This window comes from Anopheles gambiae, chromosome 2 (genome assembly GCF_943734735.2).
Source record: "Anopheles gambiae chromosome 2, idAnoGambNW_F1_1, whole genome shotgun sequence".
NCBI lineage: Eukaryota > Metazoa > Arthropoda > Insecta > Diptera > Culicidae > Anopheles > Anopheles gambiae.
Window position 1 is genome coordinate 56,645,819 of NC_064601.1, and position 27,909 is coordinate 56,673,727.

At 40.4% G+C, this 27,909-nt stretch overlaps 4 protein-coding genes across 15 annotated transcripts in view; 1 reads left to right on the forward strand and 3 right to left on the reverse strand.

The window, feature by feature from the left end:
• Positions 1-16,016, reverse strand: part of LOC1275916 (ATP synthase-coupling factor 6, mitochondrial) — a 21,684-nt gene extending 5,668 nt beyond the window's left edge. Inside the window, exon 1 of the mRNA XM_315204.6 lies at positions 15,803-16,016. The gene's annotated coding sequence lies outside the window, so the exon portion shown is untranslated. The remainder of the gene's footprint in view (positions 1-15,802) is intronic.
• On the reverse strand, positions 1,867-5,133 carry LOC133392082 (uncharacterized protein K02A2.6-like). The gene has a single exon (XM_061650330.1). It carries the CDS (start codon positions 5,131-5,133, stop codon positions 2,185-2,187), a length of 2,949 nt encoding a protein of 982 aa, XP_061506314.1. The 3' UTR covers positions 1,867-2,184.
• Positions 1,867-6,643, reverse strand: LOC133392083 (uncharacterized). The gene is made up of 2 exons (XM_061650362.1): positions 5,508-6,643; positions 1,867-5,381 (listed from the first exon to the last, which is right to left on the reverse strand). The coding sequence occupies exons 1-2, from the start codon at positions 6,641-6,643 to the stop codon at positions 5,210-5,212; spliced, it is 1,308 nt and encodes a 435-aa protein (XP_061506346.1). The 3' UTR covers positions 1,867-5,209.
• A 1,025-nt stretch (positions 16,017-17,041) lies between the features above and the next one.
• Positions 17,042-27,909, forward strand: part of LOC1275912 (ETS-like protein pointed) — an 85,417-nt gene continuing 74,549 nt past the window's right edge. Inside the window, exons 1-4 of one of the 12 annotated variants that reach the window (XM_061650334.1) lie at positions 17,042-18,629; positions 19,093-19,643; positions 20,695-20,743; positions 24,440-24,941. In XM_061650334.1, coding sequence (XP_061506318.1) covers positions 20,733-20,743; positions 24,440-24,941 — 513 coding nt within the window. In that variant the 5' untranslated portion in view covers positions 17,042-18,629; positions 19,093-19,643; positions 20,695-20,732. The other 11 variants (XM_061650336.1, XM_061650333.1, XM_061650332.1 and 8 more) reach the window with 11 other exon arrangements.

Genomic DNA, 27,909 nt, shown 5'->3' on the forward strand with positions numbered 1-27,909 from the left:
GTTCTTTTTCTCGGGGCTATTTGGAGTTTTATAGTTCAATGATTTTAAAAAATGAGATTTTCCTTCGAACCCTAGATATGTATATCGGTATTACTGGTCACTATACCTACAGGGCAAGGCGAGCTTTTTGGCGGCCATCCTTCAAAAACCCTCGCACGAAACGTCAAAAAACCGTCACAAGTACAGACGGTCCTCGAGATACACGGTTAATGGGGACCGAAAACGGCCGCAAAATAACTGCGTTTTTCGTATTTTCGCGTATGTCGAATCTCGTGATTTACGCCTATAGGATGTACCGTGTATCTCGAGGACCGCCTGTATAGCCATTGGCGGAAAAGTAAACAGAGTGACCAGAAAAATCGATTTAGGGCCCTGTCTGTGCTTCGTCGCATGTGATTTTACCAGGTTTTCAATGATATTATTAAGCGAAAGGCCACGGGAGTGACAAAATGCTGACAAATTTTTCAAAATGTGAGCTTTTGTCACTTTTTTGAGCTTTTGTCAAAATTTTGTGACCTGAAGCAGCCAGGAAAAAAAGTTGACAAAAGTTGACAAAATTTGACGTTCGTGAAAAAGCGTAAACAAACAGCTATTTGGCGCAGTTGTGACCCATTGTTATGATAATAATGCTAAAATGCACGATTCTAATTGATTTATGTACCTAGTTAGTTCTTCTTAAACAAAATATCGATGATATTCAGATGTTGGAGCTTTTTGTCGCCCTTGTGTATGTTTTTGGTGCGGCCACGAGAAAAGCTCTTTTTTGCAGTTGACAAGCAATTTTGACAAAGTTGAAAAAATTTTCAAAATTTGTTCAGCTCCGTGGCCACGCGCTAATTGACATGTTCATCGAGTTGTTGATTCGTTCGAGCATATAATTGACTTTCAGCGAGATATAGAATTGTTCGGAAGTAGGCATTGACATGTTCGGCGATATTACAGGGTTTTCGAGAATTATATTGAAATCCCAAGCGCCACAGATTAAGCTTAAACGACTGGAAAATTGAATATCCATAGAAAAAAAATGAATTTCCACAGCTTCATTGGTTTGATCAATAGATGGCGTATTACAACTCATCATTATATTGCTATCCTTTTCTTGCAATGTGTTTCATGTGTTTTCCTTGCAAGTTTCACCTTATTATGACCTATATAGCCTTCTAACTTTCCGAGCAAATATCTATATGAATGGTCGTGTGGTCAGATACGTGGGTATCAACACCAACGACCATTACTCAATTCTCACTTGCTTCAGTACTGGTGGTTTCGGTTGGAGTTTAGTATTTAAACAATCGTATCGCCGTTCTAGTTCTAGCGATGCATAACTTCAATTTGAAACCATACAACAGTACAGAGGAAATGAAAAAGCTCTCCTCAAAGCGATGAAGCTCAACTGGTTGGGGTATCCCACCAACAGAGAGCGCCACCAGCTTTTATATTCCGTTTAGGTAGAGAACTTGAGTCGTTTAGAAGCCGTTTAGTGGTCGTTTTGTGGATTTGTGGCACTTGGGATGTTCAGCGAGTTGTTGAAGGCGGTTGGTACACTGCTCCTTGCCTGCTGGCAGAAAGGATTCAATAATTGTTGCCTATGTATCAGATTTGGCGAATGTAATGTTTTTTTGGAAAAAGCATTCAAATCTTCGTTTTATTCTAAGAACTGGCTGCCACGTTAGTTTTTTTGGCTTCTTTCTTCGTGCTACGCCTGAGTAAAACCCAAAGTCTATATAATACAGAGATCGATGCATCCCAAATAGCCAGAATTGCTTATGCAGCTCATTTTGGCACGCTAAAGATCGCTGCTTGAATTCGCCTTTTGCAGTAGTTTTATGTTCTTTAACACGTAAATAAACAATCCGAACACCAGGATAAAAAGTACTTAAAACACTATATTACAATAACGATGTACAACGCAATAAAACTTTACATACAAAAAACCTATACGCCCGCTAGTCCCTAATGCTCGCGCTCGCACCTCTTATCGCGGATGGCCTGCAGTGAAGTGTATGTCAACGGTCACCCCGAGGTCGTCGTCCCGACCTCGGTCCTCGGAAGGATCGCGATGGCTGCGCCCTTTAGCTGCACGTGGTTGTTGACAGCTCTAGCGTCTGAAAACCGTCGCACGTAGCGAGCGGCCCAGAGCACAATGTTGCGCAACTTTGATTCCGTCCACAACATCTCCCCCTGTTAATATAGCTGGTACTGGTCCAACCAACGTGAGGGTCTTATATTTCTAGAAGACCTACGTGGTACTTGTACCAGCTGTTCTTCTTCCTTGTGGTCATCTAGTTCATCTGTTGGAGACTCTTCAGGTGATGTAGGTGAACAGGAAGTGTAGACTGAACCCGAATTGGACGATGACGATGGCGAGGACGCAGACGATGTGATAGCAGACTCAGGCGGTATTGTAGACGATGGTGGAGTCGACGATGACGATGGTGACAAACAACTCGGTGATGGAAGACACGTTGTTGGAGCCAATGATAACGATAACGGTGGCGCCTGAACAGGTGATGGAGTGCACTGATCGTCAAGCAACGGTGGTGGCTCGTGCATTACATTCCATGAATCCAGAAATACATCCAGAGCTAAGGGTTTCGAAGAGCGGCTCTGCTGATGCTGCTGATTTCCGTTACGCCTACGCATTTGATTTACATGCCTTCGAAGTGTACGTTGATCACCGGTTACAACTTCATACATAACGTTGCCACATCTTCCGGTTATGACTGCTGGCTCCCATTTCCAAATGTTTCTGCTGTATGTCTTGACGTACACTAAATCTCCGCAGGACAACTCTCTCACCTTCTCAGGTACACTGTGTTTAAATGGATTTAAGGTAGGACGAAGCAGATCCAAAGTTGTTCGCATTTTACGACCTAACATGAGCTCAGCTGGTGATTTCTTTTCTTCTGTGGACGGATTTGGAGTCGATCGATAGGTTTGTAAAAATATGTCCAATGCCTCCGGAAGTGATGTATCTTCTGCACTAATCTTTTTCATCGATCTCTTGAACGTGTCTACAAACCTCTCAGCCTGGCCATTTGACTGAGGATGAAATGGTGCTGTTCTCAGATGTTCTATGCCATTGTGAGCGCAAAAATCAGCAAAAATCTCGCTAGTAAACTGCGTGCCATTGTCACTTACAAGCGTGACTGGATTTCCAAAACGTGAAAATATTCCTCGTAGAATTGCTATAGTCGCCGATGCCGTATTGCTTGATGTTTTTACAATCTCTGGCCATTTTGAGTATGCATCCACGACAATTAAAAAATAGTCCCCTTCCAGAGGGCCAGCGTAATCGATATGCACACGCTGCCATGGTGATGAAGGTTTAGGCCAAGGAATAGGAGTTGAATGAGCAGGTGACTTTGAAACAGCTTGACACCTCTCACAAGAGGCTACGCATTCGCTTATGTCTTTATCGATGGATGGCCAATATACGTAGCTACGAGCTAACGATTTCATTCTTTGAATGCCAGGATGGCCACGATGGAACTGTCGGAGGCATCGTTCCTGAAGGCTGTTTGGAATTATGACTCTCTCGCCAAATAATAAACACTCATCCACTGCTGATAACGCTTCCCTTCTTGCATAAAAACTTGCTAATTCTCCTGTATAAATAGTATTATGTGGCCAACCGTTTTGTGTAAAATGTAGTACCTTTGATAAAATTGAATCTTTTCCCGTTTGTTTGGCTACTTCCGTAAAATTGATTGGTAGGGATGAGATGTTGCTGATGACTACTGATTTTACATCCTTCTCTAGCTCCAAATTGGCGATTATATAGTCTTCATCTGGCTTGCTGTGCTCGCTTATCAATCTTGATAGGATGTCGGCATTTCCAAATTTCTCCGTGGTTACATATTCGATTTCAAAATCGTACATTAAAAGCGTAAGGGCAAAACGCTGTAACCTGTTTGCAGTGTAAACAGGAATACCTTTCTTGTTTCCAAATATTCTTAGCAGAGGCCTGTGATCTGTCTGAAGACGGAAATGCCGACCAAATATCATCTTATGAAATTTGGTCACTGCGAAAATGATAGCTAGCCCTTCCCGGTCGATTTGACTGTATCTTTGCTCGGCTTTTGTAAGAGATCGTGATGCATGTTGTACAACCTTCATACTGCCATCAGAAAATTTGTGACTTAGAGTTGCTCCCAGACCAACGGAAGACGCATCAGCTGATACCACTATCTCAAGTCGCGGATCATAGTGGGTTAATAATAGGTTTGAAGACAATACTGACTTGAATTTTTCAAAAACTTTCTGGCATTCTGCAGTCCACGCAAATTCTCTCCCTTCTTTTAGTAGTGCATCCAGTGGGTACCGCAAATTTCGTAGATTTGGAATAAAGCGCCCATAATAATTGATTGCTCCGAGGAATGACCTTACTTCACTGACATCTGATGGTGCTGGCAAATTGGTTATAACTTTAACTTTTTCCGGATCTGGTCTGATGCCTTGATTATCGATTATGTGCCCTAGATACCGTATTTGCTTCTCATTAAAAAAACATTTTTCTACGCGAATTGTGAAACCATAATCTTGAATTCTAGCGAGCGTTTCATTTAAAATATCATCATGTTCTTTCTGATTCCTACCTCCGATAATGATATCATCCATGTAACTGGAAACTCCCCGCAATCCAATGAGCATTTTGTCCATCAACTGTTGAAAAGCCGCAGGAGCTACCTTGATGCCCGGTGGTAGTCGGTTGTAGGAGTAAAGCCCTTTATGCGTGTTGATGGTTAGAAACTTCCGACTCTGCTCAGCAATTTCGACCTGAAGGAAAGCATCCGATAAATCTATTTGTGTAAAATGAGTGCAATTACCTAGCCTGGCGAAAATATCTGCTGGTAGTGGAAGCGGGTACTCCTGGGGGTGCAAGGCTCCATTGAGACCGGTCGAGTAATCTCCGCAGATCCTTATCTGACCGTTTGCTTTCCGCACGACGACAATTGGTGCGGCCCAGTCAGAGAAATCGACCGGTGTGATGACTCCTAGCTTCTCCAGCCGGTCCAGTTCCTTGTCGACTGCATCCAGCATAGCGTACGCAACTGGACGTTTAGGGCAGAAAACTGGACGACACTTTTCTTTCAGCTGCAGAGTAACGTTTCCCTTTGTACATAGGCCCATGCCCTCTCCAAACAGCTTGGGATAACGTAGTCGTAGCTCCTTATTCGTTGATGATTGAATGGCGTTGCATATCTGGTCAACAGGCACTGACCATAAGGAAAAAGCCTCGATTAGGTCGGTTCCCAACAGCTTCAAGTCCGCTTGCGAAACATAAACCGTCTCGACACGCTGCTCTTCTTTGATGGTGATGTTGGCACTGAATTCGCCGATTATATGCAACACTGCTCCCGATGCTGTTTTGGCATCGACTGTTGGCGGGGAAAGGGGGGGGTGCTCCGATTAGTTTCCAGGTATTTTTGCCAATGACTGATATGTCAGAAGCGGTGTCGAGCTGTAGCCGGAGGTGAATGCCATTGATGCTGAGAGGTACATACTTCCTTCTCTCCTGAACGCTGTGCACATTGACTGAGACCGTTCTAGTATTTGCTTGCTGACGATTGAAATTCGCTTGGTTATAGTTCCGACGATAATTGTTGTACGTTTTGCAAAATCCTTCTTTGTGGCCTATTCTTCCACAATCGGTACATTTGTGAGTACGGTACGTACAGTCTCGAGACCAGTGTAGTCCTCCACATAGCCAGCACGATCTGCTAGGGGGTTTCGAATCGTATGGCAGGTTGCTTCGATAATGCTGGAACTGTGTTTCCTTATGCTTCACTGCATAGACTTGTTCGGTGTTCTCTCTTTCGATCATTGCGCTGTCGTGTCTTAAGTTGATAATGCGTTGACATTCGGTTGTAATATGCTCCAGGGTGGTTTCAGGACGTTCCTCGATCCGCACTAACAGTCTTTGACGAATTTCCACATCCTTATCATCTTTCAACCCGCAAACAAATACAAGGCATTTAAGCTGTTCCTCCGTCAACTTGCCTAACTCAAAGTTGACTACACCCCGGTTGACGCGACATGCGTACGCTAGATAATCTTCCGTCTTCCCCTTCACCGTATTTAAGCATTTGAACCGTCGATGTAACAGGGACTCCTTAGTTCCGAACAAATCTGTCAGCTTTGCGACCGTCTCTGGTAATGAAAAATCTCGTGAGAACTTTGGCAAGATAAAATTTACATACCGGTCATGTTCAAGAGTTCCTAGCTTGCGCATGAGAAGGCGCACTTTTGCTTCGTCGCTCAACCGGGCAGCATCTCTTTCGAACAGGTCCTCATAGCGGTTGTACCATGCGGCAAATGTCGTTCCAGCCTCAGCATCGTATTTAAATTCTTTAATGTGGCTGCACAACGAATCCAAGATTTGTTCCGGTGTTGTGGATGAACTTTGGCCTGACCCTTGCTGCTGCATTAACTGCGCCAAAATGTTCTGCTGCTGCGCCATTTGTTGCTGCATTAATTTCAAGATCTGCATCATCGACGAACTATCCATCGACACCGATGGCGGCGTTTGTAATGGAGGTTGCTGCACTGATGGTTCTCCAGAACCATTTTGTAGCTGGTGCGTCGGTTGCACATTAAAACCCGCACTAGAGCGCCTTTCTTCATCACCACTGGTATTCATTTTATAAATTATTTGCAGAGAGAGAAAAAAAAATTGTCCTCGACAGGAAAAAAAATAAAACCGAACTGTACACGAACTTTTCAATCAAGCTACTGAGCTTAGCTATCCTACTACACACGTTCTGATGATCCTTTTTATATACTTTTTTTTTCTTTTACACTCACTGAATAGGTTTTTTTTTTTTAATTATTAAACAATTTCACTGCACTGCGCGTTTTTTTCAGTTAGAGAAGGAGCAGTTTTTTTTCTTTTTTTTTACAACGCAGGTTCTACACACTGATGAGGAAAATACTTCTCGTCGCCACTTTTATGTTCTTTAACACGTAAATAAACAATCCGAACACCAGGATAAAAAGTACTTAAAACACTATATTACAATAACGATGTACAACGCAATAAAACTTTACATACAAAAAACCTATACGCCCGCTAGTCCCTAATGCTCGCGCTCGCACCTCTTATCGCGGATGGCCTGCAGTGAAGTGTATGTCAACGGTCACCCCGAGGTCGTCGTCCCGACCTCGGTCCTCGGAAGGATCGCGATGGCTGCGCTCTTTAGCTGCACGTGGTTGTTGACAGCTCTAGCGTCTGAAAACCGTCGCACGTAGCGAGCGGCCCAGAGCACAATGTTGCGCAACTTTGATTCCGTCCACAACAAGTAGATAAACAGCATCAAAGTTCTATGCGGGTCTTTCAAACAGCGCCTAAGCAGTTTCCTTATGCCACGGTGCCAGGGATTATTTTTCTTTGTGTTTTATTTTCAAGCAAGCGTCATCGATGAAATAAACAACAAGATTTTTTTCGTTTAAACACATGTGTATATTTTTAAATTCTTTGTATTGATGAATTACACACAAATTTACACAATTTACTGATAATTCACAATCACTTCACTCAATATTCATTCTTCAATTAACGAATCTAACTTGTGCAGCAGCAATGAGATGATTGCCGGCGTCAGTCTTTGACACTTTGACCAGAGCCACCTAGTACCGATGACATGCATTAAAAAGCTATAAAGTTCCACCAAGTTCAGTACCCTTTCTTAACAAACCTTCAAGTTCCATCATGAACCCTACACATAGTGCTAATCAGCCGCAAAGTTTCAAAGAGTGCCATGTGCCTGTTAAAAAGCTCCATAGTTCCGCAAAGTACCGTCTATCTCTTAATCAGCCACAAAGTACGACATCGGAACGATTTTTCGTTAAACAGCCCCAAATCAGCTATAAAGTACGAGCTGGCTATTTGGGATAGCTCGATTTTGGTCCACCATTTTGAAAGCTTGTTTTTGACAGTTAGATGAAAAAGTTTGTGAAGGATACCACACAACCAAACATTTTTTAGGGCCAATTATGCTTTTTCTGTACAAAATCTAGTGTAATTATACATTTCCTTCTCATTTACGTGGCATGGAGAAGTTTCTCTAATTCATCACTTGAAAACGAATAAAATCAGGAAACAAGCCTATTAGCTTTGGTTCTCTTGAGCTGCACATGATTTCGTCCTAATTTTGGGCACTGATCTTGTTATAATCAATAATTGTACTATAAATCTATCTTTTCTTGATATTCGTCAACTTTTTTAAGCACAATATTACGAACAAACGATGTAAAATGACCGAAAATGCATTCAGACCACTGCATGCACAACAACTAAAACCTCACCCAAGCGCCACAGATTAAGCTTAAACGACTGGAAAATTGAATATCCATAGAAAAAAATGAAAGCTCCACAGCTTCATTGGTTTGATCAATAGATGGCGTATTAAAACTGATTATTATATTGCTATCCTTTTCTTGCAATGTGTTTCGACAAGTTTCATCTTATCATGACCTATATATAGCCTTCTAACTTTCTGAGCAAAAATCTATAATGAATGGTCGTGTGGTCAGATACGTGGGTATCAACACCAACGACCATTACTCAAATCTCACTTGCTTCAGTGCTGGTGGTTTCCGTTGGAGTTTAGTATTTAAACAAACGTATCGCCGTTCTAGTTCTAGCGATGCATAACTTCAATGTGAAACCATACAACAGTACAGAGGAAATGAGAAAGCTCTCCTCCAAGCGATGAAGCTCAACTGGTTGGGATATCCCACCAACATAGAGCGCCACCAGCTTTTTCGCTATTTTTAGAATGCATGAGTCGTTTGCCGTCTGCTAAACGAAGTCTTTCTATATTCCGTTTAGGTAGAGTGCTTGAGTCGTTTAGAAGCCGTTTAGTGGTCGTTTAGTGGATTTGTGGCACTTGGGCAATGTATACTACGATAAAACTATTGAAGCTTTTTCATCCAGCTGTCAAAACTTTCTCACGCTTTTTGATGAAATGTTCTGGACGACTCGACCTCTGTATTATACAGTCATTATCCGATATACGCTATCGTACGGGACCAAGCACAATAGCGTATATCGAGTTTTCGCGTATAGCGGATTCCAATATAAAAATAGTTTACACTACCGGTTCGAGGGTTAAACAATATCGCCACAGAGTTTTGCATTAATGTTTTTTTTGTTGTAAAACAGGTATCTTTTGCACAAATTTAATGCAAAATGCTTTAAGAACATCTAGAAAATTCAACAATAGCATAAAATATTTCAAAGAATTAAAATATTTGCAAAAAACACATAGAGCTGTCAAATTTAGAGGAATCGCGTACTGCGAATTCGCGTATATCGAGTATCGCGTACTGCGGATAATTGCTGTATAGACTTGGGTAAAACCACATACAATTTCTGCGACATTTCGTTTAAACTTCAAGGCATACTAGATTTTGTTTTGGAACAAACCGTCAAATTGTGAGTCGATGTATTGGTGAGAAAGAACACCATAAGCCCACCTGATGTATGCACTCACTTTGTGCCCAAGCTAAATAAGTTGATTGAAGAAGGAATATTCCCAAATAGCCAGAATTGCTTATGCAGCTCATTTTGGCACGCTAAAGATAGCTGGTCTAAGGGCAGTGGCAACGCTGATCGGATGCGATTTTATCGCACGCGATTTATATGGGATTTGACAGATAACGTCGGACGTGCGATTTAGTCGTCCGACGTTATCTGTCAAATCCCACATAAAAATTTGACAGGCCGTCCGATAAAATCGCATGCGAAAAAGCGTTGCCACCGCCCTAATTCGTCTTTTGCATTAGATAAACAGCATCAAAGATCCAGACTGCATCAAAGTAGAATGACCGGTTGGCAGCCAGCATCCTTGCGCGCAACTCAGCTTCCATGCTATTGTCGTTGCTGACCTTTGACCCAAGATAGGTGATTCCCAGAATTCACCAATCTTGGGTCAAAGGTCAGCAACGACAATAGCATGGAAGCTGAGTTGCGCGCAAGGATGCTGGCTGCCAACCGGTCATTCTACTTTGATTCCCAGAATTCACCAATCTTGGGTCAAAGGTCAGCAACGACAATAGCATGGAAGCTGAGTTGCGCGCAAGGATGCTGGCTGCCAACCGGTCATTCTACTTTGATGCAGTCTGGAACTTTGATGCTGTTTATCTACTGCAAAAGACGAATTAGGGCGGTGGCAACGCTTTTTCGCATGCGATTTTATTGGACGACTTCAAACGTGCGTTCACCTATCTGTACATCACGCCTACGTAGATTCTGATTATTTATTGGTAGGCCCGCTGATGTTGCCACCATCAGTTTGGTCTTTGCCTCGTTTATCTGCAATCCGAGGTTCTCTGCCGCCTGCTCGATCCCTTGGTAGGCTTCTGCTACATAGGAGAGCCGCAGACCAATGATGTCTATATCATCAGCGTCCTGTTGTTTATTTTATCGATGACGCTTGCTTGAAAATAAAACACAAAGAAAAATAATCCCCGGTACCCTGGCAGCAGCTAATTTTCTCATGCTAAAGATCGCTGCTTGAATTCGTCTTTGGCAGTAGATAAACAGCATCAAAGTCCCAGGCGGTCCTTCTAAAAAGCGCCTAAGCAGCTTCCTTATGCCAGGGTGCCAGGGATTATTTTTCTTTGTGTTTTATTTTCAAGCAAGACGTCATCATTGAAATACAACACATTTTTTTATTTTCTTTGTGTGCATGTTTTGTGAACTGTAGTTATTTGTGAACTGTAAATGTTCATAACGTTTACAGAATTTTAAAGAATTCACAGTTAAGAAAAAACCACTTCACTTAATATTATTGTATCAAATAACTAATCTAACTGGAGCACAAACCACGAGACGGTGTGTGGCTTTGACACTTTGACAAGAGCCACCTAGTACCGATGACATGCATTAAAAAGCTATAAAGTTCCACCAAGTTCAGTACCCTTTCTTAACAAACCTTCAAGTTCCATCATGAACCCTACACATAGTGCTAATCAGCCGCAAAGTTTCAAAGAGTGCCATGTGCCTGTTAAAAAGCTCCATAGTTCCGCAAAGTACCGTCTATCTCTTAATCAGCCACAAAGTACGACATCGGAACGATTTTTCGTTAAACAGCCCCAAATCAGCTATAAAGTACGAGCTGGCTATTTGGGATAGCTCGATTTTGGTCCACCATTTTGAAAGCTTGTTTTTGACAGTTAGATGAAAAAGTTTGTGAAGGATACCACACAACCAAACATTTTTTAGGGCCAATTATGCTTTTTCTGTACAAAATCTAGTGTAATTATACATTTCCTTCTCATTTACGTGGCATGGAGAAGTTTCTCTAATTCATCACTTGAAAACGAATAAAATCAGGAAACAAGCCTATTAGCTTTGGTTCTCTTGAGCTGCACATGATTTCGTCCTAATTTTGGGCACTGATCTTGTTATAATCAATAATTGTACTATAAATCTATCTTTTCTTGATATTCGTCAACTTTTTTAAGCACAATATTACGAACAAACGATGTAAAATGACCGAAAATGCATTCAGACCACTGCATGCACAACAACTAAAACCTCAATGTATACTACGATAAAACTATTGAAGCTTTTTCATCCAGCTGTCAAAACTTTCTCACGCTTTTTGATGAAATGTTCTGGACGACTCGACCTCTGTATTATACAGTCATTATCCGATATACGCTATCGTACGGGACCAAGCACAATAGCGTATATCGAGTTTTCGCGTATAGCGGATTCCAATATAAAAATAGTTTACACTACCGGTTCGAGGGTTAAACAATATCGCCACAGAGTTTTGCATTAATGTTTTTTTGTTGTAAAACAGGTATCTTTTGCACAAATTTAATGCAAAATGCTTTAAGAACATCTAGAAAATTCAACAATAGCATAAAATATTTCAAAGAATTAAAATATTTGCAAAAAACACATAGAGCTGTCAAATTTAGAGGAATCGCGTACTGCGAATTCGCGTATATCGAGTATCGCGTACTGCGGATAATTGCTGTATAGACTTTGGTAAAACCACATACAATTTCTGCGACATTTCGTTTAAACTTCAAGGCATGCTAGATTTTGTTTTGGAACAAACCGTCAAATTGTGAGTCGATGTATTGGTGAGAAAGAACACCATAAGCCCACCTGATGTATGCACTCACTTTGTGCCCAAGCTAAATAAGTTGATTGAAGAAGGAATATTCCCAAATAGCCAGAATTGCTTATGCAGCTCATTTTGGCACGCTAAAGATAGCTGGTCTAAGGGCAGTGGCAACGCTGATCGGATGCGATTTTATCGCACGCGATTTATATGGGATTTGACAGATAACGTCGGACGTGCGATTTAGTCGTCCGACGTTATCTGTCAAATCCCACATAAAAATTTGACAGGCCGTCCGATAAAATCGCATGCGAAAAAGCGTTGCCACCGCCCTAATTCGTCTTTTGCATTAGATAAACAGCATCAAAGATCCAGACTGCATCAAAGTAGAATGACCGGTTGGCAGCCAGCATCCTTGCGCGCAACTCAGCTTCCATGCTATTGTCGTTGCTGACCTTTGACCCAAGATAGGTGATTCCCAGAATTCACCAATCTTGGGTCAAAGGTCAGCAACGACAATAGCATGGAAGCTGAGTTGCGCGCAAGGATGCTGGCTGCCAACCGGTCATTCTACTTTGATTCCCAGAATTCACCAATCTTGGGTCAAAGGTCAGCAACGACAATAGCATGGAAGCTGAGTTGCGCGCAAGGATGCTGGCTGCCAACCGGTCATTCTACTTTGATGCAGTCTGGAACTTTGATGCTGTTTATCTACTGCAAAAGACGAATTAGGGCGGTGGCAACGCTTTTTCGCATGCGATTTTATTGGACGACTTCAAACGTGCGTTCACCTATCTGTACATCACGCCTACGTAGATTCTGATTATTTATTGGTAGGCCCGCTGGTGTTGCCACCATCAGTTTGGTCTTTGCCTCGTTTATCTGCAATCCGAGGTTCTCTGCCGCCTGCTCGATCCCTTGGTAGGCTTCTGCTACATAGGAGAGCCGCAGACCAATGATGTCTATATCATCAGCGTCCTGTTGTTTATTTTATCGATGACGCTTGCTTGAAAATAAAACACAAAGAAAAATAATCCCCGGTACCCTGGCAGCAGCTAATTTTCTCATGCTAAAGATCGCTGCTTGAATTCGTCTTTGGCAGTAGATAAACAGCATCAAAGTCCCAGGCGGTCCTTCTAAAAAGCGCCTAAGCAGCTTCCTTATGCCAGGGTGCCAGGGATTATTTTTCTTTGTGTTTTATTTTCAAGCAAGACGTCATCATTGAAATACAACACATTTTTTTATTTTCTTTGTGTGCATGTTTTGTGAACTGTAGTTATTTGTGAACTGTAAATGTTCATAACGTTTACAGAATTTTAAAGAATTCACAGTTAAGAAAAAACCACTTCACTTAATATTATTGTATCAAATAACTAATCTAACTGGAGCACAAACCACGAGACGGTGTGTGGCTTTGACACTTTGACAAGAGCCACCTTGTACCGATGCCATGCATTAAAAATCTATAAAGTTCCCCCAAGTTCGGTACGCTTTCTTAACAAGCCTTCAAGTTCCATCATGAACCATACTCATCAGGCTAAACAGCCGCGAGGTTCCAAAGAGTACCGTTTCATCTCTTAATCACCCACAAAGTACGACATCGGAACGATTTTTCGGTAAACAGCCCCACATCAACTATGGAGTTCGAGCTGGCTATTTTAATATTACAGGCGTCCCCCGAGTTACGACCCCCTCGAGTTACGACGATTCGCAGATACGACGATTTTGATTTTGACATTTAGAAGTTGTCATTGAGACGAAATTGATGTATTTTTTTTTTTTTTGAATTTCTTTGCTGATAATCGTTATAAATACATTTCCACAGATTCTGCAACTCCCCGGTCTTGAATATCTATATTGTGTAAACGGCTTCCGACTCTTCAATTTCAGTTATAAACTTTATATTCACAGATATTCGACGTACGACTATTTCGACTTATGCCTTCCTTTGGGAAATTTGTTCGGTCCCAAATACAGTCGTATCTCGGGGGACACCTGTATCTACTCGTTTATCTACTGCAAAAGGCGAATTCTAGCAGCGATCTTTAGCTTGCCGAAATTGGCTGCTTAAGCAATTTTGGCTATTTGGGTGGTTATCATTTTTATTCTGTCTTAATTCTTGATTGTAGTTCGTAGTTTTAGTCGTTAAACGATGAGATAGGATATTGTTTTTACGAGTCGCTATGTTGATACCTTACGGTGCAAAATAATCTGTTCTTGAATTATTAAGCGAAACATTTCAAACAAAATTCACTTGCGCTTATATGTTTGTGTATGTTAATGTAACATGCCTTTAATCACCAGTGGATGATTGCTGATTTCACTTATCCTTCTCAATTCTTGTGTCTATTTTTATTACGCATCTGTTCAATCTGCGACTGAAAGAAGACTGTGTGAAGACATTGAAGTATTACAAATCACTAACACATACAAATGAGAAAGTCTACAAAAGGCTCCCAAGAAGAAAATAAAGACAGAGCAGCAATTTTAAAAGGAGACAGATGCGCGGAAAAGAGACAAGGAAAAGGAGGATATGGGAAGATGATGGGAGAAAAACGATAGGCCAGCGTTGTAAAAGACCGTAAGAAAAGAACTAAAAGTCAGGCTACCAAAAGTGAAGGGAAAGTAAAGCAGACATAAATCCCAAATAACAGATGACAACAAACATCAGCATCAAAAGATGCATGCAAGTGGAAACAAGGGATGGGAACCAGGACAGCATTCAAGCCAGAATTTGATCTACCAAGGCAGCGTGTATGTGTGTAGGTGTCTGGATGAACGTACACATACTTTGCTCCGTGTAACTTATGTAGAAACTCGAAGCTAATAAGAGGTTAAAAAGGGAATAACGATAGCGCAGGGTTTTGAGCTACCGTTACAGATCGCGAAAAAAAACTCTTTTTGGAGTTTAGTTTGCACGAATATGGAACGACCATAGTAACTGTGACCGCGGTAGCTGCAATTCCTTAAGGCCGGGCTACATTGATCGTACTCGCAAGTGTAATTTCGATTTTCACTAGCGCATCTGGCGGCGGCTGGTGGAAGCTTTTTTTGGTCGTCGGGGGAATGGTCGTGTTGGATCTCAAATTTTTGTTGTTTTTTCACCGTTTTTTGATGCGAAAATGACTGAAATACTTGCACAACATATTCATCTATCAATTACAAAGCTTTTCCAGTCCAGTTAAGGTAAAAAACATGGAAAAATAACATATTTTCTGAAGCGGCTCCAAATTGTTTGGAAAAATGCTTCGGTCAGCCGCCGCCAGGTGCGCTAGTGAAAATTAAAATTACACCAGAGAGTACGATCAATGTAGCCCGGCCTTTATGCAGCACGTAGTTATTTCGTTGATAGCACTATTGTTTTAAACATTCGATGGTAACGAGTAAAATTGAGAGTTGAAAGGCGAAATTAAGCTTAAATATACAAGTCGGCTTGGACATTACGCCACATAGAAGAATAATTAAATATATTAGTTTTACTTATATGCTCGTACTTGTATATCATAATTTAATGTTCTTGAAAATTTTAATAATTGTTCTTGAAAAGACCTAATTATAATGCTTTTCGTTTTTCATTAACTTTTGGGCTTTATTTTATACTTATAAATTTTAAATAAATACTTTGGCAATCGAATCAACGCTGCTAGTTTGGTAAACAATATTGTATTAGCATATCATTTAACAACAATATTAGCCCATCCCGTCAATTATCATACCTGCCTGATAATTGTTTACACTATTTTCTTTGCAACGGCTGCTACACCGTCTTGGCTAAACTCAATGCGACTTTATGTCATCTTGAGTGGGACGATGGAACCCCCACTTTAGTCTATCTTGCTGACGCGCGGTCAGACCGTTTACGCACCACCTTGCTGCCTCAGCAAACGCCCTTTTCGCCGCTGCTCCACTAGCACACGCGTAGCAGAATGAATACTGCTAGCGCAGCTCTGGGAAGGTGTGTGGGTTTTCATTCATAACTTTAAAACGAACAGACTGTTCGCTCTTCGGTCCTTACCTGCCTGTACCCTGACAGGTTACACACCCACAAAGGAGCGATCAATTCAAACAGTCTCAGTGTGTCTGTGTATGTGTGCTGGCCTTAACCGCATGTGGTTCCTTTTTTTGTTCATTCATCTGTTCTTGCTTTGCTCTATACAACGGATAGGATCTGGAAGCAGTATATGTGAGAGGCAACTAGTCGATCGAGTGATCTCTTTATTTCCCTCTCTCTCTCGCGCGCGCTCTCTCTTTTTACTTTTGTTCTTTATTTTTTTCCTCCATCTCCATCTCTCTCTCTCTCTCTCTCTCTATATATATATATCACTCTATCTCTCTATCTCGCTCACTCTACCTCTATTCTTTATGGAAAGGCCTTTGGAGTGTATGAAATCTATCCTCTCCACATGGCTACACGAAGGACCAGGGACGACACAGTGGAAGGTGATGATCTATGGTGCCGTACACACATGTTATTTCAATCGTTGGTGCTTGAAATTCATCCTAAAATCATGATATTATTAGTAAGACATTATCGATTTCAAATATTCTTCCATAATACTATTTTTTCCATCGATGGTGGATGATGATAGATCACCTTTTTTCAACCAGTGGAGAAAACCCCCCATTGAATTTATGATCAAAATTTCGCTAAACACCATGGGTTGCCACGCTGGGCCCCGCTCATTTACTTGTAAGAAGGTAATGAAATCGTACATGTACCCTGCTTGGGGGGGAAAGTTGTAACCACTGTGATAGATGAATAGCTAAAAATAAATAAAATATGTAAGTTACATAGCATATAAAAAATCACATGTTTTAACCTGCAGTACAACTTTACGTAATTCTATGTTACGTTGCGTACCTCACATATTAACAAAAATTCAGCATTGAAACTAATTTTTCTCGTCTGTACATCGCCCATACGCTACAAAAAAGATCGTTGTTTGGGGATGGTGTGTGTGCAGTCGGCAGTACTGGTGTTTATTTCGGATGATCACAAGCTGAGCAACGAATTTTCCTTCCAAGTCTTTCAGGAGAACGTTCTCCGGTAGTGTTGAAGTGTGTGGTGTTTGAAAATGCGCGAATGCGGCATTTTTGTATTGTAAACGCCAGCCTCAAAAACAATATTGAATATCGTAGTTAATGAATAGTGCAGTTTTAATAAAACGTAAAAATTGAGCTTGAGTGGCCATAAGTTGTGTTTTAGTCGGGTAATTGACACGTAATGTCTGTTATTTGATCTCTTATGTGTAAACCTTTTTCGTGATCAACAAATAAAACGGTATTTATTTCGAATTTATGTATACGTATTTAAAAATGGTGCCCAAGTGTAAAGAAAGAAAGAAAAACGTCCAAGGTTCTTATCGCTGAAATGGACTCAATTCAGGCCCTACCCTAGCGGCAGTGATAACAACGCAAGCTGCTCCAACGCTGACCGGTTTCCAAGTATGTGCGTACATAGTCGAAAAAACATTTACTGTCCCCGTCTCGCTGCTGGGACAGTCGAAGTGTGTTGATTCGCCAGTGATTGTGCTGTGTTGCTGAAACCGAGGGCTTCAACCTAACACTAAGATCAACCGACACAGAGTGTTGCTAGGATGGAACGCACTGGGAGGCCTATGATAGTCCCCAGACAGTACGTTGGTGCTTTGGTTTTAGTTTGCCTAATTCATTCGGTTTGCTCCGTTCCGTGATTTTGTGAATGAAAATACGGAATATAATGCCTGCTTAGAGTGTGTGATCGCCAGTGTGCATGCATGTGAGTATTAAAGTGTGCGTGTGGTTGTATGTGTGTGTATGAGTGTGTGGACGTATTCGCGAAGACAATCAACTTCATTCAAGTCAGTCGTGTGAGAATAGCACAGTCGCACTGTTAGCAATAATGTCCGATCGCATGGGCTTCTCACAGGAAGGCAGTAAATGCGACAGGAAGATTTGGTAGAGAAGGTGGAAAGGCAATCGAAGATCCACGAATTAATATGCTAGTCAGTCGCGGCGCACGCATGCAACCCTAAACCATTGCCGGCATTACAGCAATGCTGGAATGATGTGGGAGAAACAAAGTGAGGAACACAGTGTCGAGCCACTCGGTTGCTAGATTGCCTTTACATGCGGTAGGGATGGGAAGGGAGTTTCATCGCCGATGCGTAGTGCTACTGTGGAAGAGAAGAGATGTAAAACGAATTGAAACACAGATGGGAAAAGAATATTGAAGGCGAAGAAGAAAATAACGATAGTGAACGCGCATCGCGCATGTTAAACCGAACTGGAAGCGAAAGAAACGAAGCACAGCACTACGGAGAGACGAAAGAGACAAAGAGTAACAACAGAACCTACCACAGCCCGCAAGCAAACAAACACGTACGATCGGGTGGACAGTGTTGAAGGGAAAGCAGACTGTAGTGCAAGTAGATTGTGAAGAAGCAGAACGGGAATTGAACGACGCGCGACGATTTGCTTGTAATGGAAACAACGCTCGGCTAATGGTGGAAGGCGCCTTGAGGCGCGGTCGATCCGTTCATTCATAAAATCTTCATTTGAACGGTAACGTTGAAGTACAGACGCTGAGAGCCAGCGCCTCTGCTCTTCCTCTCCCGTACGCTTGGTTTTTGTGCGATAGTCGTAGGTGATTTTGCATCATTATTTGTGACGTTTTCGTGGTTTAAGGTACAGAAAGAAATAAACGCAAGGGATAGTAAATCCACGTTCTAATCACAGCTTTTCTAGTCGCGAAAGAGTGAGAGAGATAGAGGAGAGAAAGAAACAGCGTGTGTGTATGTTTGTGTTGTGTGCAAGAGAATTTGAGGAAGATCAAGTGAGGTGTGCTGCTAGGTAAGAGTAGTACTTGAACCATTTGTTTAGATGTTCATGTGCAAAAATAGCTCCAAGCAAGCGGTGACAGCTGTCTTGATGTTTGCGGTGGTCTTCCAATCATTCTTGTGCATGATTCAAATATAATTCAAATATAATAAAAAGTTTACATTCTTTTCCTCGTCGTTTTCCGTAGCTTCTTTTCGGTGCTTACAATGTATCAGATTGCAACAATTAATTATGTGAAGTGAGTTTTGATATATCCTGTAGAGTGCTGTGTTCGCGCTTAAAAGAGTTTCTTACTTGTACCAAAAGCATCGCCAGTGAGTAGGTTGTGAAATAAACAAATCTTTAGCTTTATGAAAGTGCACCACGCCAGTGTATAGTGCAACTGATTGGGTTTCGAGCCAGGTTTTTTGGCGTGTTATGTACGATTTCAGCCGTATAGTGCAGTGTATTTGTTTGCATTATTTATGTGAATATAGTGTATAATAAGAACAAGTGTATATCTAGGCCCTAAAGAGTTTCGATGAGACTGTGTACAGTAGCTTTCTGTACTGTCGCGTTTTGCTGATAACTGATTTTGTGCAGCTGCAGCACTTATCACTGGTTGGGATTGGTGACAAAAGTCGGTTCAGTTTAAACTTCCATACCCGTGCTAAAAAAAAAGAAAGAAGCAGTGAGATATTATAAGATTCGCAATACACGGACGCTTCAACCAGCGAAGAACGATCTTCTACTGGCGGGGTAAGTATTTTGAAAAAACTGAAGTAAAATGAGAACACATTACATCATAATACTTCCAATGTATCCATGCTAGACACCATTTAATTAGAAAGCATAAGTTTTGTGAATGAATTCGTAACCTACAGGCGAGAGGCGAAAGCGCGGTGGCATGGTATCAACGGAGTAGCACAGTCAGCTGCTATCTGCTGGTCGCAAGCACTAGGTTCTACTGTAACTTAAAGCTTTTTTGCACACCGCTTTAGACTGTTCATTATTTTTGCTTTTCCAGCACGATGACATACCCCGGTTGCCTTTTTGTTGGTAGTTTGTAGTAGAGTTTCAAGGAAACAGGAGCTTTTTTTACATGTGTATGCATTGTTTTCACCCTGATAATCTAACATGCCTCGCCGGGGAGCTTGTAGATCGTGTACTTGGACGAGACGTTGGCGCTTTTTATTGCTTCATACTTCCACGGAATAACGTGTACATTTTCTGTAAAAATCGTTGCAATCAGTTGCGCAACTCGTGACAATTCTTGCCACTGCGGAATGAGCCACTCAACAAACTTGCGCACATCTGTGCTTGTCCGAAGAATGAGAATTCTCTGAGTGCTCAGAGCTGGTTTGATAATGTAGCAAAATTGAAGACAAATAATTTAGCACGTCAACGGGTTTGGTACAACAAATACCATATCCATGTACTAGTCCCAGTACATATTGCCATATTGAACATGTAATGAAAAATCCCCTTACTAGTGATAAGATAAAGCAGTAATCGTAAGCTTCTCCACGGACTGGAGGGTTGTTTTGTTCCCACCGTGGGTAACTCCCAACACACACCGGGAGGTGTACGCCCACTGGCAACACTCACTACGAGCTTATCATTAGTAGCGATAAATGAAAGAAACTCGTCTATGGTACATCCAGATATTCATACATTAAAATTGAGCAAGCCAAGCCTAATCAAGAATGGTTTCGCTGATAATGTGGTAAAATTTGGCCCTTCGATCCTGCCACGCTGCATAAAAATGAAAACAAAACAAAGTTTATCATTTGTACATTTTATCTTGCAGACAAGCGCGTGATTGCGGAGGTACAGTGGAACTAGAATATGATGATAAGGTAATTATGCACGTAATAGTCAAGCAGCTTTGGTTAAAAAGTTTGTTCAAAATCTGTAAACTTTCCAGAAGTTGTTGTTGCCGTGATTCATATATCAAAAATGTACAGCGTGAATAGGTAATTTGAATTGTTGTGGCTCATTCCGGGAGGTGTTCAAATCTTCACTAGATGTTTACTGTGTTAGTTTATCAATTCAAAAACTACCATGATAAATTGTTGAGTGTATTCTTCTTTGCTTTGATAAACTGTTTTAACGATACGATCGAATGAAAATTAACAAGTATATCACAAAACGTGTAAATATACATCTATACATACACTTCTTTAATATAAGATTACAAAAATATTGCATCGTAACGGATGAACGGACCCAGTGAATTCAAGCAAGCATTGTATTCGACTATTAGTAATTCCCAAGCAATGTCATGCGTGAAAGTTTGTACTTCACGTTTATGTATAGGTAACAAATATTTGTCTTCGTAATTGTTGACTCCTCAAAGGCGGGCATTTGAAAGCCGTCATTCAGTTGACTCTCGTGTGTCGTTACGATCTTGGGTTAATTTTAGGAATTGGCTTAAAATTATCATGTCAATACAAAAATGACGAAAACGTTCGGTTAGTCTTGTGCGCGTGTGACGCGCTATGAAAGCATATCAGTGTATTCATTTTTCTCCGTTTTGAAGTAAACAAACAAACAGCATCCTTCAACGCTTCGGTGACGTTGTACCTCGTGTCTGAAACGGAACGTGAGCCATTGCTTGCATTTCAAATACAGAATCTGTCGTCATCAACAAGGCCTCACGTAATAAGTAGCGACAATATAGTCCTACTGAAGGCAAATTCTTGAGAAAGCTGAATAAAAATATAGCTTTTGTTTCGTATACTGTATTTCCTCATTGATTACTAATAAAACTACTATGTCTATGGTGAAAAATGGTCCAAATGTGCTATAGTCGTATTTCACAAATGGCTATCAAGTAATTGCGGACTAGGTAATACGAAAATAATGTGTTGTGATCGGAAATAAAAGTTATATGACAATTCGGTTAGCGCATTGTCCGATCGTAAGATTGGATGTGATTCTTGAAATAGTAAATATCGTACCAGTATAATGCGTTGTTTTGTATTGTAGCACAATTAGAATCACAATCAGATGCAAAATAATGAAAGCAGCACAACGTACTCTGTCACAAACAGCGCGTGCTGAACGCCGCAAACCCTCTTTTACATAGTGGATTTATTTCTGGAATGAAACTTCATTTTATGTACATGTATAAACCGTGCGATTTGAGTACTACCTCTGCGATGTCGGCCACTTATATATTCATTGCAAACGGTAACTCGAAACGAATTCGGAAATTCTCCAGAAATCGAGATGTGTTCTATGAAACATTTTGATTCATATGTTAACTTACTCTTGTTACTTATGCTTGACCAGTTGAACGTTTTATACATTGAAAGGGTATCTTTATTGTACACTTGTGAGGTATCTTTCATGTATTTCCTGTCATACCACAGAAGAGTGGGAATTTTGTCATTTTTTTTCGTTACATGAGATACATCCTCGTTTGATCGTTTATTGATCCTTATTCTCATGGGAGCTTGATGTGTTTTAACTGCTAAGGAAGCAACAACGAATAAGATAAATAAGTATGTGTGAAGCTTTACGAAACATGATACAATATGTAGTATAAGGGAATAAGAGAATGATAATCAAGATCGATCGTTCATGGGATAGTGGTCATAAGCATCGTTGGGAAGGAATGCATCCTGATCCTTGAGCGCACTGTTCAATGTACGTCCAACCCGTATTGCTACAGCACATGTGAGCCACTGGCTGGGTCAAAAAGATGGAGATTTATTTCAGAGCTAGCTATACCGCTTAGACCCGTTTGAAATGCCAGACAGGTTTTCCGATTGTGTAAAAGGATTAAGTTACAGTTTCGCCAAGGATTCAGCATCCCTAACCAAATTGCCAGACACCTGCTATCTTATTTCCATTTTATTCAAACGCACGTGGTAATCGACTGCGAACGTTGAACCGAAGCATTTCGAAAATAATCGTTTTAGTTACTCTGATGTTAAACGTTAGATTAAAGATTTTTTGGTGGTTATAAATGTGTAAGATAAAAACTGCAAGGTTTTACTATTCCTACTACACTCTTCTATATTATCTTTAAGTGTAATAAGTGACTTCCATTAGTTTTCAAATGTAAGGTACTTAGGACATTTTACAGTCATTTTGCAAAATAGTCCGAATAAACAAAAGTAAAACGCTTGATGATTGTTTGGTTCTTTGTCACGTTGTTGTTAGTCTACCATATGGTGGATTTGTGTTTTGCTTTGCTACACATCTATCCGAGGAGTTTGAAACTGTGAGAAAAGAGAAGATTCAACCAGAATCTAAAAAAATAATGCTAAAAAACACGTGAAATAAAGCTTTAGCTCATCTGTTTCTTTCAATCTTCCTTCACATATTCCAGGAAAATGTATAACCTTGCACCACGTTGTTTAACGAATGCAGTTCGATGCAAGTAAAAGGAAATGTTAAAAAGAGCTTATAACCAAAATGTTTCTTTAATGTTTAACGTTAAAGAGGGTTACGTTGCATGAATCGCCTCTTTAAATTGTATTGTCAGATTTTCATTTAAATGTAAATCTAAAGTATAAATCTTCATAATCTAAGTCTGCATTTTGGTACAAATACAGTAAAAATAATTTGATTCGGACATACAAATACATACATTTTACATCTTGTTTTTTACATTTTTTTGGGATGGATAAGAACTAGTACGAAAACGCTTTACGTGTAGTTTCCCTTCAAAGTTAATGCATACTGTATCATTCAGGAACAGTTGCAAGGCGGTTAGGTCCTACAATAACGGACGCCGGACAAGAATTGTGGGAAACGGATGGGGATAGAATGGAAAAGTGTAGAATAGCATCCCAGATCCTAGGACAGTGCGAAGGACTACCTGCTATCGGGTAATGGTCTACAAACACATGTTACAGCATGCATGCTTACCAAGATTCGGTTCTGTTCGGAGTTCTGTTCAAATCGGATGGAATTTATTTTTTGTTAAACTAATAGATATAACATTGACTGTATGAAAATAGTACGTTGAAGTAAAGTACGTATATGTACATAAATATTGCCATATATTTATATTTATATATCGTTATATTTATCTTTATATATTTATTTAAGTATATTCGAGCACGGCTGCATGCCATACAAGTTCTTTCCCCTGCACATGGATTGGGTTACCATTGCTTAATGATGGCGCCTGGCACTCGAAAGCTTTGGAATATTTCTTGTCCTGCTGTCCATAATCATCGTTTGGAGATGGCGACAATGACGGCGACATCATTACACACTGTCATACTTTTAGGCTACAAATAAAATTCGTAGAAATACATAATAGGGAAGTTAATGGTGTCTGGCAAGGGAATCAGTAGTACTTTAATGAAGTAACAATACTAACAATGCAATACTATTTATAGAATAATAATTTATGTATAATGAAACCAATGCTTATCTATGCATTATAAATAGTTTCATGATATAGTTATCATGTAAAGGCTATTTCTTTATTTTCTTTCATGTTTAGCAAATACATGTGTCTATAGTACTCTAATTGCTCTCTTTAATGTTTTTTTTCTTCTTACATTTATATTATTGGAACAAAAATAAAGGCACATCCAAGCAATGGAAACGGACCTGGCATACGAGGTACTGGCGGATTATTCGCTGCAAGAGACCCCCTTCTACGAGGCTCCGACACCAACGGCAGCTGTTAGTGTCAACTTCTATCCACCACCGAACGATATCCAATCGCCCCATCAAAGCGGTCCTCAGCAGTCCCGCAGTTTGAACAACACAGCTCGTTGCTACGATACAGCATTTGATCTTTCGCTGACTACATCTATGTTAACTGGCAAAATGCAGCTTATGAACACGGGTAGTGCTACAACATCGGGACCAAGCGTCGGGGCAATAGGTGCTTCTGGAGGAATACATCAGAACAATCACCAAAATCAACACCAAACCGGAATGGCGTTGGTTCCGATGGGTGTTTCTAACCTTAGCTCTGGATCATCATTAACATCATCAATTTGTAGTGGAGGCAACGGTGAAGGCCTGACGAGGCCGAAGAAAATGAAGAAATCCGTCAGTTTTCTACCAACCTTTGTACAAGTAAGTAATATAAATCCGTATAAATGGTGAGGGGCATGAGCAACAATAATTAATTCAAATATGTATATTATACCGCTTAAATCATTCACATATTTCCAACACCAAAACAATGTTACAGAACGTACATCGAATAATAAGTAAGAGAATACTGCTGTGATACCCAAGCAGGATGGTGGGATCGCCTGCAATCACAAGGAAGAATTCTAATTTAACAACGTAAGCTCTGTGACGAAGGCAGCACCATTCAATGGAACCAAAATGCATCAGCATTCGATGAACACTTTATGAAATATTCATCATTCTTGAGGTACATGGTCAGACAGTGCATGGTGAAAAAAATAGTAGTTCAACAATAAAAAAATCAGCTATGGAATACATTCCCCCATCGATGCTTGATAATTTTGAACACCATGCCTATCGTACTTATCGTTGTATTCAGCATGAGATAGCGACGTGTCGTCACAGACGAATCGATAACTACACTAAGATATCGCCTTTAGCAGCATATGGAGAATATGCGTCCCTAGTGGGTTGTAAACATATGAGTTCTGTTTGCGGAACAATGCACTACTTACCCAAAACACACAATTGATTCATGCTGATTGCGAACACTTTTCGAGCGCTTGATTGTTCGATGACTGATGGCATGAAATACTTACCCGATGACGATGATGATGTCAACGTTATATCTTGTCGCCATCATTACAGACAAAAACGCGAATGTTTACGCAAAGCTGTCGAGTATACTTCTCAGACTTCTGGCGATGGAACGAATTGTATATTTGGAATTAAAATCGCATATTTAAAATTTCATTATGACATGCAGCATCATATTTTAGCTGTGCGCGTGAGTTGAGATATTTGGTGTGTAACAACATCTTGGTGGTGAAAAAATCCTCCAGCATGTCTGTGTGGCATTCGTTTCAAGAAAGAGTCAATCTGTTTTGCTATTTAAGATAATTATTTACAACGACCCGTGAACAACTTGAGAGCGTCGTCGGTCTCGTTTGCTATTTGCCTTGATCAATGTTCGGCTCGGGAACGTTTGTAAGTTTTTGTGAACTTACTGCTATAGCATGCAACTGGTGCGTACTAAAAGTAGCAGGTGATTGCGACGAACATCGGATTTTTGTAAGCAAAAGCAAAAAGATGCTTATGAATCTTAACACAAATGAGATGCCGTGTTTAAGCACCCACCAGGTCTGTCTTTATCAAGCCGAACACTGTCAAAACATTGCAGTAAATTTATGGCCACATCTCGAGTGGTCGGATGCAACTCTTTCGTTACAGTTCTGTTACTGTTTTTTATTTCATTTTGGTTCTTCTATTTTCTGATGGTGATCGTATGGGATTTGAGAAAATGAATTTTATCATCAATTTTGCCAGTCAGGTTGGTTACATGTTGTTGTGTTACTCTTTTTTTTCGTGTTGCTGGTTAATTCATGAGAGACTATTTCGGCATTAACAATTGCATCTAGGAGAAAACTGATTGCATGTTAGAAAGTATTTTTACATGTGTTTGCAAATACATGATGTCGTTGACGTTCACTAGATAAAGAGTAGCTATCTCAGTGTGTCGTGGATCATTCATCTGCTATGTGAACAGTGCCAATGTGAAGCCGCGGCGCTTCCTCTGTATAACGTTGGTAAGTGCCTTTTGGTATTATCCAGCTGTCGATCGTACTGATGCTTTCGATCAATTTCTGAAGGCGAACGGCTTTACAATCAACGTGTGGGAGGCATGCACTCGCCCGGGTTGGCGCGTGTGTGTTTACATATTCTGTTTACGGTTTGTCAGGTCAAACCCTTGGGGCTAGGATAGCAAAGGAGGTATCTGGAGTGAAGAAACGGCTGCCTAAACGTGACCCCAACTGACTAGACGACCACGCGTGTATTTCTCGCCGTTTTACGCTTCCAGCATGTATAGTTAGTTTTATGAATGAAATCGGTTGTTATTGCTTCATAGTAGCGTTGAGGTGAATCGTTCTCTTCTGAGTGTTGTGGTTTACATGCAGCATACGCATACAAAGTGTATACGATGGGTGATGTATATGATGTTTAAGATAAAGCAAGTAGTCAGAATCGATTATACTGAGTGCTGCAAGAAATCTCTTTTGTTTATTTTAATTTATTGTAGACATTCAAAACTATATATAATAAAACGTACAGATCAGTAGCTATCACGAAGCAGCACAGCAAGGATGGCCATATTAACCATTGAGGTTTTGAAGAGCTTTTTTAAGCGTGATTGAATGTAAACCCAAACCTTTTAATTCAATCCATCTCACTATGAAATGATACCACATTTATTGACATAAATATGTATACCTCTTAAAATAATTCTGTAATTCCGAAAATAAACCCTGCAAAAAGCCGGTTTTCATAAGATAAATTCGATATTGTTGAATTGTTTGCAAAAATATATGTCTAGTTCATTATCAAGGAAAGATTACTTGTATTCCCTTGGCATTCAATGGAACTTTTACAAACATTTAGTCATTTCTTGATTTCGGAATAAATACGTCAGTAAAATAGATAACATTTCTTTCTCTGCACACTTTAGCCAAGGCTCGTTGATAGTCACTGCACCACTGCACCTTCTATTTCCAATTTACTTCCGCTGATGAGAAATGAAAACTGGAGCATTAATACATACGACCCTTCAATCATTATCGTGTGAACATATTTATGGTGACTTGTATCCCTTGTACTCCCTGTTCAAAGCGTAGTAAAATTTCATGATTTACGATTAGAAGCACACTCCCTTGATGGTTTCCGGGCGCTTGAATATAGACATCGGGTATGACATGATGATTGAATATGCTAAGAGAATCCTAATATGTCTCTATTTAGTGCCTCCTAATAAGTGAGAAAAAAGGGCGGTAGCTATTTTTACTCTAATATCTCTCGAATAAGTTGGTACCATCGCAATGGAATAATTCAGTTTTAAGTAAGCAATCGTCTTCTT

Bases quoted from the DNA above. Each gene is read 5' to 3' on its own strand.
- LOC133392082 (XM_061650330.1), bottom strand. From the start codon at position 5,133: ATGGGCCTATGTACAAAGGGAAACGTTACTCTGCAGCTGAAAGAAAAG.
- LOC133392083 (XM_061650362.1), bottom strand. From the start codon at position 6,643: ATGAATACCAGTGGTGATGAAGAAAGGCGCTCTAGTGCGGGTTTTAAT. The intron at 5,382-5,507 runs GTATGTACCTCT...CCCCGCCAACAG, and splicing joins AGCGTTCAGGAGAGAAGGAA to TCGATGCCAAAACAGCATCG.